Here is a 12,520-nt window from a genome sequence, read left to right as displayed (position 1 = left end):
TCCTCTTAGTTTGCTTTTGTTTTAGGTGTGGTTGGTAATAACTCACACAGCTTTTTTAAATGAAGAAAAAGAAACCCTCAAGCATGGGACTTTAATAAATAAAATTACACCCACCTATGAAGATAATAAACTTTTGTCTTAAAATTTTTTAAATTTATATTGACTAGACTCATGGTTAACCAACTATGCACCAATGTGATGAACTCACTGGGGCACCATAAGTTATCTTAAAATTTCAAGGGAAATACAAAGTTGTTTTGACCTAATTACCCGATAAATGGAATTGTTAAGTACCATCTGTCCTGCAGATCCAAACCTGTCTTTGGGTGGGCTGAAGTAGGAGGGGGAGGGCTGTTAGGAGCCAGCAACCCCATTTTAGTTCCCATACAAGCTATGCCAACATTCACTTTATTAGTAATGTAAGTGGCACTTCTAATTCAGTTGATTTTCATCTTGCTCTTCAACTGGTTCAGAACTCTGGCAAGTTCCGGAGTGCCACTTATTGCACTTACCCCATCTAAATCCAAACATCTTTTGACAAAGTGTTCCCTTGAAATTTTAAAATATACATAGGTACACAAGAAGTCTTATAGTAATGTTCATATACCAAAAGTTAAACTTAAATGTTAGTGAAAGAAAAACAGTTGGAAAATTTTTCATGAAAACACAGGTAAATTTACAAGAACTAGTAATACAGAGGAAGTCAGGTATATTAAATTCAAAAAAGAAACTGGATAATTGTTTAAAAAACAAAATTGTTTCAACAAAGATAAATTATATAGATACAGGATGATGTCTAGAATGACATGGTGTTAGAATGAGTACCTCCTAGGAGTTCTATATTATTTGAATTTATATAGTTTTACAATCTGAATGTCTTACAAATTGTACACAGTACATTTGTGAAGAAATTTACTGGTATAGGACTAATCTAGCATATATGGGAAATGGGAAAAAGTATCTCATAAATGAGATGGAGGAAGGAAAAGGCTACTGACTTTAGTACTTACTTTCTGACTGATCACTGCCTATTGTTGCTAATGAAAATGACCAATAATTTGTTGTTCATTTCCACTAAAGTAACTGTGACAAGAGAAATATGACAAACCTAAAAGACATGTTTAGATTTTTGGTTTGGAGAGTCAATCTGACCAATGGAAATCCAGCTGTGGCTCTGAAATGGTTTCTTTAACATACAAGTTAAAAATTGTAGCTATAATGTGATTAGCCATCAGACAGAACAAAAAAATACATGCAGTATACTGAGTGGGAGAAAACAGAAACACATGAGAAAAACCTAGTCAAACTTGGGTTTTCTGCTGTGTTTTACTGAGAAAGACTAAGGCCCATTAAATAGGTTTACTCATCAACTTATCTTCATTCCTAAGATATAATCCTACAAGTAGTCATACAAATTATGCCTTGAGGGTCTTAACTCAAATGTAGATATATTAGCACTGCAGTCTCAAAAAAAAATGAGAATGGCCTAGACTGGTAACATGAAAGTGTTTATTGATCTGTTAAAAATTTTTGTTTTCGCCCTGGCTGGTGTAGCTCAGTGTACTGAGCGTGGACCTGTGAACCAAGGGGTTGCTGGTTTGATTCCCAGTCAGGGCACATGCCCGGGTTGCAGGCCAGGTTCCCAGGGGAAAAGTTTGGGAAGCAACCACACATTGATGTTTTTCCTTCCCTTTCTTTCTCCTTCACTTACCTTCTCTCTAAATATAAATAAATATTTAAAAAATTAATCTTGGATGGCCATAAAATCACTGAAATGGGATTTGTAGTTGGACAGAACCTATAGTAGAGAAAACAGCAAGAAAATGGCAACAAAATGCTACTATGAGAAAATATTTCTTTGAAAACAAATTTTATCATGAGAAAAACCATCAGACCAAAATGGAACTTAGTCCAAAAATGGTGTCTTGACGAGATGGAAACCATCTCAAAATCCTTGAAAAATTGCATTCTACCTCTTTTTCAAAATCACAAGGTCCATAAGCAAGTGAGGAAGAAGGCAAATAGCTTTTCATGGGTGACTGAAAATTTATTTAGATGAAAACTCACAGCAGGTCCAGCAGTATATATTGCAAGACCAGGTAATAGGTAAGCACTTGCAATGGCTGATTCAATTGATCCTACCAAAATAATACAAGTTTTGCTTACTAACACCTACTTTGCATAGAGGCAAACCAAACCTCAGAGAGATAAAGATATTCCCAGGACACAACCTGGTGTTGGAAAGAGTCACATGGTACCAAGGACATGGCTAATGCTCACGTAGTAAAAAGCTGGTGTAGGATATGTTATATTGCACTAAATACCAGACAAATGAACAGGTGGATCATCATTTTGAGAATGTTTTGACAGGGGTAGGCTGCTACAATGGATATTATGAAACTCCTCTGTATTATGCATTCTAAAAGATCCTTAAGGTGACAATCAGATGTCACCTTCATATTTAGTTAAACAAAAGGGACATGATGTGAACAACATCACCAATAACTACAAGAATGACAATGTAGAGCTCCTGCAGGAACTCAAAGCTCTTCAAGGACACACGTATAAAGACAGGGTGCCCAAACTAAAGCAATTTCTGACCTTTAAATGGGCTATCATGAGACAGTTGATCAATGAGGGAAAAAAATGGTGTCTTGAAAGTAAAATTGTACGGGTTAAATCTTATACTCTCTCAAAAGTTATTCCCTGGCCAATTAAAATGGCAATCATGTACAATATATATAGTCTAAGCCCATAAAAACATCCATACTTAAAAACTTTCCATCTGCCAGTGAAAGAGGATGGGCTCCAGGTTGCTCGATCTTGAAGATTTCATTTACAAATTTTATCTGGCAATCATTTATTTTTCCTTCGGAACCCCTGTTTAAAAAAGGAAGAAAGGTTAACTTCTGCCAGCAAACCAAACAATATGCAAATAATAAAGTCACTGTGAAAACTCATTAAATTTTGTCTATTTACAAATTGGTATTATAGTTATTCCAATTATTTTGAGTTATTGTTTCCAGTAGAAAAAAGTCCAACAGTAAGTACCTAATAATCAAAGTTAAGAGTAACTTTAGTGTTATGTTAGGAAAAAAATTAGAAACAGCACTTAGACTACTATCTGGTGAGACAGCTATTTTGCAAGTTTAATTTAAAGACTAGATAAAATGATACACTCAATTAAAATGAAAGATCAAAATATATTTCCAATAAATACAGTGAGTTTCTAGGTAAAAAGATGACATCATTAAAAAGAAATCTTTCAAACACTAAGCTATATTTTTCATAGATACAATTTATACCTGTTTGTATAAGCTTCTTCAAAGTTTCCTGCTGTGACTGTGGATATGTACATTTCTCCTTGTAATCTGTCAAGTTTTGCTTATATTTTCGAAGCTATGTCACTGGATATACATGAATTTAAGATTCTTAAATCTTATAAAATGTGTATTTACTAATACGTTCAGTATCAAAGTGTACTTTTTATTAGCAGTTGTTTAATGACATTTTCCATCCTTTCACCTTTTCTAACTGTTAATGTTAAACATACACAAGTGCAGAAAACCGCATAGAAAAATGTACAATTTTTGCCTGTTTCCAAGATTCTAATCTATAAATTCCCACACAATCTCTTCCTTCCTTGCAATTTGTTGAAGAACCACTATCATTTGTCCTAGAGTTTCTCAGTCTTGATTTTGACATTTGCATCCCCAAAGTATAGTTTAGTTTTTATTGTTGTTTGTATTTTCAGTAAACTGGTAGTTGGATCTGGAGCAAAGGTCAAAAAACTTGGTCTGCTGCCTGTTTTTGTTAAGTAAAGTTTTACTGAAGCAGCCATACCTACCTCATTTATGTATTCTCTATGGCTGGTTTCCTGCTACAATGGCAGAGTTCAGTAGTTTTTACAGAGACCATCTGGCCACCAATGATAAACTATTCATTATTTAGACCTTTAAATAAAAAAATTTTTAAAAGGTCCGGACCTGGCTTTAAATGCTTACTCGATTCCAGGTTCATTTTTGGGTAAAATTATCTGCAGTTTTTCAAAGGAATAATTCCCCTAACATCCTATATAGATGACCAATGAGTTTCTGTATTACTAGGAAAGCACATATTTTAAGTGTTTTAATCCACTGTAGTTATTTTCCTTATCAATGTTTAAACTCTCTTATCTCTGGCCAGTTGACCGCCAAATTTTTCTGACAAAACTTCTCAGTCTTTGTGGGCTTCCTTGTTACCTATAACACAAGATGCTCCAAGTTCACCTTGAACATTTTCTGCCTCCAGCCTGAATTCTTGTCTCCAAGGAAGCCCGGTTTCTTTTAGGTAGACATGGTATTTCAAGACCAGAATTTAGGTACTAGAGAAGCTTACTGAAACTGGACTGATCAGTGTCTCTAGGCTTTTACAGGGGACAGAGCTATAGAAGTGAAATGTACACATTAACACATGTATAAAATACCTCATGAGTTAATACAAACTTTCTGTTCAAATTCAGAACTAAAGGGTGAATTTACTTTTTAAAAAATAATTATCTGTTTGTCTGTTTTCTCCAATGAGAAGACACACCAGTGATGCCTAAATTAGAATGCTACAAATACTTCTTTGCTTTATCCGAAAGTACACACAAGACATTCTCTTACCAGTTGTCATTATGATTTCTGAGAATGCTTTAAAATTTCTCTGTACAGCCCTGACCAGCATGGCTCAGTTGGTTGGGCATCATCCCACAAAGCAAAAGGTCACTGGCTTTAATCGCTGGCTGGGTAGTGAACAAGGCAGCCAACTGGTGTTTTTCTCACACATCAATATTTCCCTCTTTTTTTCCCCTCCCTTCCCCTCTAAAAAGAAATAAAGTCTTCTAAAAAATTTCTCTGTACATTTCCATGTCTTAGTTATATTTACAGTGTCAGATCATATAATTATTACATACATACTATATTTTCTCCTTTCTATATCTCCTTTAGCTCTAGTTTTAAATGTAGCAATATTTTAATGTTTACAACCACTCTGTCAAATTCTCTTTAGTCATCTGAAAGGTCTGAAGCTAGTCCTCTGGAAGGTTCAGGAAAAATGATGCCTCCTCTAGTTCTTACGATTAATTGTTTTCCAGCCTTAATACTGACAGCCAGTTTGGCTACACTTAAAATCCTTAGCCCACATTTTTCTTGACTGATGTACGTCTTTCTGGAATACTTTCTTTGTAAGGGTGTTATCCTAGTTCCTTATTTTTTTTCTTCCTTCTAATTTTGTTATGGTATTTGACATCAATGCTTTTTTTCTCTTCTTTTCTTGAAACTTTAGAGGGTATAGTTTCACTTAGCTTTGCTAATTCACAGCTAGAGTTCCACAGAACTATTTTCATTGCTGCTTTTTGGAGACGCATTCAACACCATGGCAATTAAAATCTAATAGGTTATAAATCAGATCAGTAGCTGTCTGGGGCCAAGGCTGAAGGTGATAGTGGTGACTTTGATGGAGCCCACAGGAACTTTCTGGCATGATCAAAATGTTCTATATCTGGATTACAGTGGTGGCATGGGTACATATACTTGTTCATATTCACCTAATATGCTGTAAATTATTCCTCAAAAATTATTTTTAAAAAGACATTGTGAAATTTACTTTCTGAAATCTCCTGGCTCTATTCCCCTCCCTTATTTATAACTGGATCTTTTTTTCCTTTGTCTTTACTGTCTCTGTCCTGTTCAATTTGAATTGAATCCACAGTAGTTTCTTCTCAATATGGAACTTTGTCCTGGAATGGAGCTACAGCTAGTTTTGAGAGTTCATAGAGCTCTAATCCCTCTAGACCTCATTGCAAACTGTTTGTACTTACCCAAACTGGGGTGCCTACCCCTTCTAGCTTCATCTGCCGTATTAATTTTACCTACTATTGCATAACAATCACCCTAAAACTAGCAGCATAAAACAAAAATTACCTTACAGTTCTGTGGATCAGGAATTTGGAAGCAGCTTGCTTAGCTGGGTAGGTCTGGTTCAAGATCTTTCATGAGGTTTCAGTCAAGCTGTTGACCAGGGTTGCAGTCTCATCTAAAGGCTCAACTAGGGAAAGACCGACAGGCTGTCTGAATTCTCACAACACAGCAGCTGGCTTCCCCCAGAGGAAGTGATCTGAGAGCCCAAAATGGAAGCTTCAGTGTTTTTAAAACCCAATCACAGAAGTTATATGCAATCACTTCTGCCATATTCTTTTGGTCACACAAAGCAACCCTAGTAAAATGTGAGAGGGAACTATGCAAGGTGTGAGTATCAGGAAGCAGGAATTATTGAGGATCATTTTGAAAGGCCACCAAACTATTCTTGAAACTGCTTGCCTAGTTAATTTACTATTTTAGAGTTCTTGAGTCCATCATATATCCAGTAGTTAGCTTCTTCTTCCTCTTATACAGCCACTGACACCACACAGGTCTTGTAGCTTTCAGCTGTTTATCCCACCAGCTATTTAGGTGTTTGTGTGAAATGCCACATCATCCAAAACTGCTGTCCATGATTTTTTGGATATTTTAGTTGCTCTATGTTTTTCTAAGGACAACTAGGGATATTAAAAAATCTTGCTGCTGTCATCTTCCTAGAGTTCATTCCTTCTTCTACTTTCAACTTCTAAGACTTCATAAAGTCTTTTTAGCAAGCACTACATGGGTTTTGTTTTCGTTTTAATCTAGTCTAATTTTTTTCATTGTAATATTTAGTTCACATACAGTTAATACATTGGCTTATATATCTGAGTTTCTTTTTACCATTACATGTTTGATTTCATTTACCTTTTCATTTCTTTTACTCTTTTTAATTGCCTTCTTTTGGATATTTCTTTTTTTCTTTCTTTTTTTATATTTTTAGACAGAGGGGAAGGAGAAAGAGAGGGAGAAAACATCAATGTGTGGTTGCCTCTCACATGGCCCCCACTGGGGACTGGGCCCGCAACCCAGGCATATGCCCTGACTGGGAATCCAACCGCAACCCTTTGGTTCACAGCCCGCACTCAGTCCACTGAGCTACACCAGCCAGGGCTGGATATTTCTAATATTCATTATTAACTTTCTACTCTATTTATTTGCTAACAGTTTAGTAATTTTTAGTGGTTCTTTAAGATTGCAGCATGCAAAACTGACAAATCAAACTATTGGGTTGGCCAAAAAGTCTGTTATGGGGTTTTTTTTCTGGTAAAATAAAGACATTTTTCATTTTCACTAATAACTATTGACCTGGATATTTTGAATATATTGGCTATCTTCCGTGTAATATAATGTTGATTGATCTCAGTTAATGTCTTGATTTGATTGCCGTCAATTTCAACTGGTCTACTTGATGGTGGAGCATTGTCCAGAGAGAAATCTCTAGCATGAAACTTCGCAAACCACTTTTGAAACTCTTGATCAGTCACAGCACCTAAACTACATGAATCTTGTTTTACATTTCAGTTGTGTATTTTTATCTTTCTTGAAATAAATCATATGCCAAAAAGTTGCCTATTTTCTTCCATCTTCAATATTAAAATGGTAACAAAAATCACCAATTATTTAAAAAAATGAACACTGATATCTATCACAATGCAGTCTAACAAAATTGTTTTGAATGAAGTTAAAGAAAACTAGGCTGTGCTAGAGACATTTTACAGAAAAAAACAAACTTTTTGGTCAACCCAATAAGTTTTACTTTTCACTATTTCACTGATCATGCCAGAATCTCAGTTTCATTTACCAACTCTATCTTTTGCATGGTTGTCATGCATTTTCTTCTACATACTTTAAACTTCACTATTATTGTCTTGAATAGTCTATTTGTACTTCACTTACAGTTACCCTTCCTTTGTTCTTAATGCCTTTCTGTATTTTCATGTTTCTAGATAATATATCTCCTTCTTAAAGAAGTCACTTTAAGTATTTCTTTTCATGCAGGTCTGTCAGTACTGAATTCTCTCAGGTTTGGTTTGATAATGTCTTTATTTTGGCTTCATTTTTTGTAGGATATTTTCATTAGAAATGTATTTCTAAGGTGAGTTATCCTTTTCAATTTTGAAAAATTCTAGCTGTTTTCAAATACATTGGTCCCTCAGTGCTTGTTGTTAATTCATTCTGAGGGGTGGCAAGCAAGCGCCAAGCACTGAAACATTTTTCTCACCAAAACGTGATAAGTACCAGGTTTGATGAGTTCTGAAGTTGAGTAACAAGGTGTAACTGTTGTTTTCACCCTACTCTCCTTTTGGGGATCTATAAATAAATGTAATACATACATTTTTTACCAAGTCCCATATGTCTAAGTCTATTCTCTGTTGTTTTCCATTATTTTTTCCCATGTTTCAGATTGAGTATTTTTCACTGACCTTTTAGTTCACTAATCCTATCTTCTGCTATATCTTATCTACTTTAAGCCAATATAATGAGATCTTAGTCTTAAATGCTACATATTTCAGTTCTAGAATTTCTATAGGATTATTTTATAGATTCTAATTCTCAGTTGAAATTTATCTTTCCATTTATTTTCTTGAACATTTTAACCACAATTACTTTAAAGTCCCTATCTGATAACAGATTTATCACAATCATCTATAAATCTATTTCTATACTTGCCTTTTTCTCCCCTCTGGTTTTGTATTATATATGCTGTCTTTTGGTAGCACGGTATTTTTCGCTCCATGGTAGACAGTGTATATAAAACATCTGAGGCTTCAGATGTTATCTTACCATGAAGAAGTTCCAACTTTCCTTCTGCCAAAGAGATATGTACTGTGGTGGTTTAAAGTTTTAATGAGCAACTATGCTGAAGCACAGCTAGTTTAAAGTCTTGGTAAGACTTATAAATCTACCTGTTTGGCTTAGCCATCCAATTTTTAACTAAGGTATCTAAATTATCTGCTAAAAGTTTTGACTTGTCTCTACACTGCCCCCATGCAAAACTAGGTTTGCACTGCACCCATAATTAGTAGAATCCCCAGGGCAAAAAGCCACTACAAAAGTCAACTGTCTTCTAAGGTTTTGAGTGACAGCCCCAGTACTTCTCCTTGCCTGTATGCTGCCTTCAAACAGATAAATATTTGATCTGGCTAATCTAAAATTTTAGATAATAATGATCTACTGCCAGTGATTTCATCCTACTCAGAGATGAATATTTACCTACCCAGAGACACATATTTAAATGCTTCAATAAATGTCATTAAAAAAGCTCTAAACTAAATTCACTTCTTCACTCATTTATCTATAATTTTAGTTGAAGGCTTACCTTACCCATTTCCTCTACATAAAACTGATAAAGTCATGGATCACAACTAAAATGTGCAAAGAAGTCATCATTTCATTCCTTTAAGAAACACCATACTTCATTGAATCTAATAAGCCAACTGTGAAACACATTATTTTATGAACTACCAAGACAGAAACTGGCCTGCAATGGGGCAGTCTAAGAAGAACACTCAAATAAACTTGGGACTCAAAACAGACAACAACTATGAGATACATTATTTTATAAAATCCCCCAAAAGCAATAAGCCTGAGATGAAGGACCCTCAAATAAAGCTCGAAAGCCAAACAGCTTCTCTCACAGTTAAAGACAAATGGGAAATAAATTACCTTACTGTAAGAGACAGAAAATAAATATGCTTGTTTCTCTATTAACACTGAGTATAAGGAGAAAAACTATCCCCATATGAATTGTACCATAAGGTATAATTCATGTAGGTTTACAGGTATGAATTCACACTACCTGTGAATATAAAAGCTCAGAGAACTCAACTTCAAGTATGTGGCACTCCAAGATGACTAGCAGAAGAATATTCAAATTTCTGAAATATCCCAACTTCAGTTAGTCCAATATAAATTTTAAGATACATCCTATTTTCAGAAATGCTAACATATGAAAAAATATTAATCTCAGATTCTATTTATTATAGTTACTGAATACCAATTGAAACTAGTGTCTAGAAAAAGGCCTGACACACAGTAGTAAACAAAAATCAAGGCATTAACTATTTCAGTGGTAAGAAAGGCAGAATAAGCTTCAAAGATGTATGTCTTAAGCCCAAGTTACCTTAAATGACAAAATGTAATAAAATCATACCTTGCAGGTATGATTAAGTTAATAACCTTGATATGGATTGTCCAGGTAGGCTCAATATAATCACAGGGACCTTAAAAGTAGAAGAGGAAAGAAGAGATACTCAAGAGATACACAACATTGTTGGCTTTGAAAATGGAGGAAGTATGCCACAAGAAATTAGGAGGCCTTTAAAATATGGATAAGGAAAGGAATTCTTGTTAAGAGTCTCCAAAAGGAACGCATCCCTGCTGACTCTTTGATTTTAGCCCAAATAACCCATAAGACCTCTGACCTACAGAACTATAAAGTGTTACTGCTTAAGTCACTAGGTTTGTGTAATTTTTTGTAGCAACAACAGCAAACCAATACAAAACAGGGCATGACAAATAAATGTCACGATAATCAATACTATAAAGAAAATAAGTCAGAGTAAGGGAAAATTTAAGTAACTGACACCTGGTATGTATATATGATTTTACATAGTGTGATCAGAAAAATCACTTTTCAAGTGATATTTGAACAAAGAACTGGTGCAAGAGACAGAGCAAGCCAAATGAATTTGTGTAGGGACAACCAGGCAGAGGGAACAGCCCTAAAGCAGGGGCATATTTATATGATTAAGCAACACAGGAAGGCCAAAAACTGTTCAAATACAGTGAGCTTTGATTTACAATGTGATACAGATACCAAATTTGTGCCCTGTAAAGTTAAATAAATTATTTTCCGCCCTGGCTGGCATAGCTCAGTGGATTGAGCGTGGGCCTACAAACTAAAGGATCGCAGTTCGATTCCCAGTCAGGGCACATGCCTGGGATGCAGGCCAGTTCCCAGTAGGGGACACACGAGAGGCAACCATACATTGGTATTTCTCTCCCTCTCTCCTTTCCTTCCCCTCTAAAGATAAATAAATAAAATTAAAAAAAATTATTTTCCTGCTATAAGATTCAAATTCTACTTATGAATATATAAACCAGTATAACTTCATGTGATATTAAATACAACATACATTATAATATTAAGTGAATAAAGTATTTTAAAAAATAAATTTAAACTGTAAACTTGTTTTGAGTTTTTAAAGTTAGAAAAAAAAGAAAAGGTAAAATAGAATATGATAATTAGAATTAGATAGTTTAAGCATTATCTACTTTTTGGTACCCACAAACTACAAATAGAAAGAAACATGAACTTTAACTCCAAGTTCCCTGATCAAATCTCCAAGGCATATTAAAAATCATATTCCCTACTTGCTTCTTCCTTTGCACCTGCAATACAATAGAGAGGATCAAAGTTGAAAGTTCTTTGTAAAACTTTAATAAAAGTAATAAACCTCTGGTGAGATTAAAAAGTCATATGCTAAATTTAAGAATTAAAAAGGGACCATCACAACAAAGACCATATATGTTAAAAGATGAGACTACCAAAAAAAAGACAACTAAAATGTAGATAAAATAAAAAAGTTTCTAAAAAATTAAATCCTATTTCAAGAAGAGACAGAAAATCTGAATAGGCCTATGGTCATTACAGAAATGGAACTACCAATCATAAGCCTTCTCACAAAGAAAACTAAGCCCCAGAGGACCTTATCGAGAAGTTCTACCAACCATTCAAGGAAAGGACACAAAACTCTACTATAAAATAGAAAAATAATATCCCACCAAATTACTTTATAAAAACCAGCATTACTTATAAAGGACCACTAGGGAGAAAAATTAACATGCAACTTTTACCCTTAACACAAATGTAAAAATCCAAAGTACTGTCAAACAAACCCAGGAAAGCATATCCACAAAATACCTGTATCAAATATAGTTACTGGTGAAATTCAGAAAGCTTTTTCATGGAGATGAGGGGGAGGTGCACGCTACCAATATCTCCTTTCAACACTATACTAAAGAGCAGCTGATAAATACAGAGGAAGCAATCAAAGAAAGAAGTAAAAGAAAAATGTCAAAATTAATATATTATAATTATAAAAATCCCCAAACGGTATACATATAAATCAAAACTAGCTAAAAAAATCTAGTAAGGCTACTGGATCCGAGATTAAAAGTTACCTGTATATCAGTTACATAGAGACAAATGAAATAAAAAAGAATTTACAATAACAACAAATGGTACCTAAGGTTAAATAAAGTTAATACAACATATAAGATCAGATCTCTGAAGAGAATATCAGGATGAGCCATTTAACTGCCAACATTTAAATATCTGAACTGACAAAAGCATATTTCATATGATTCAACCTAACAAAAACATGGGAAAAAACACAATTAAAGTTTTAACTAAATGAACAGAAATCACATTAGGGATTAGGTTCGATGTAATACCTATCAAATTCCCAACAGTTTTCCTCAATATTCACAGCAGCACAATTTACAAGAGCCAAGTGATGGAAGCAACCTAAGTGCCCATCAGTAAATGAGTGGATCAAAAAATTATAGTACATTTACACAATAGAATTCTA

The 12,520-nt window shown here is 34.4% G+C and overlaps 1 protein-coding gene across 1 annotated transcript in view; it reads right to left on the bottom strand.

The window, feature by feature from the left end:
• Window positions 1-12,520, bottom strand: part of UHRF2 (ubiquitin like with PHD and ring finger domains 2) — a 98,481-nt gene that overhangs the window by 30,261 nt on the left and 55,700 nt on the right. The window contains exon 5 of the mRNA XM_037156748.2: window positions 2,771-2,880. Within this exon, the coding sequence (XP_037012643.1) occupies window positions 2,771-2,880 (110 nt within the window). The remainder of the gene's footprint in view (window positions 1-2,770; window positions 2,881-12,520) is intronic.

This window comes from Artibeus jamaicensis, unplaced genomic scaffold (assembly GCF_021234435.1).
Source record: "Artibeus jamaicensis isolate MK-2021 breed Jamaican fruit bat unplaced genomic scaffold, CSHL_Jam_final scaffold_1964, whole genome shotgun sequence".
Lineage (NCBI taxonomy): Eukaryota > Metazoa > Chordata > Mammalia > Chiroptera > Phyllostomidae > Artibeus > Artibeus jamaicensis.
The sequence above is the reverse complement of the archived record's forward strand: the minus strand, read 5'-3'. Positions and strand labels throughout refer to the sequence as shown.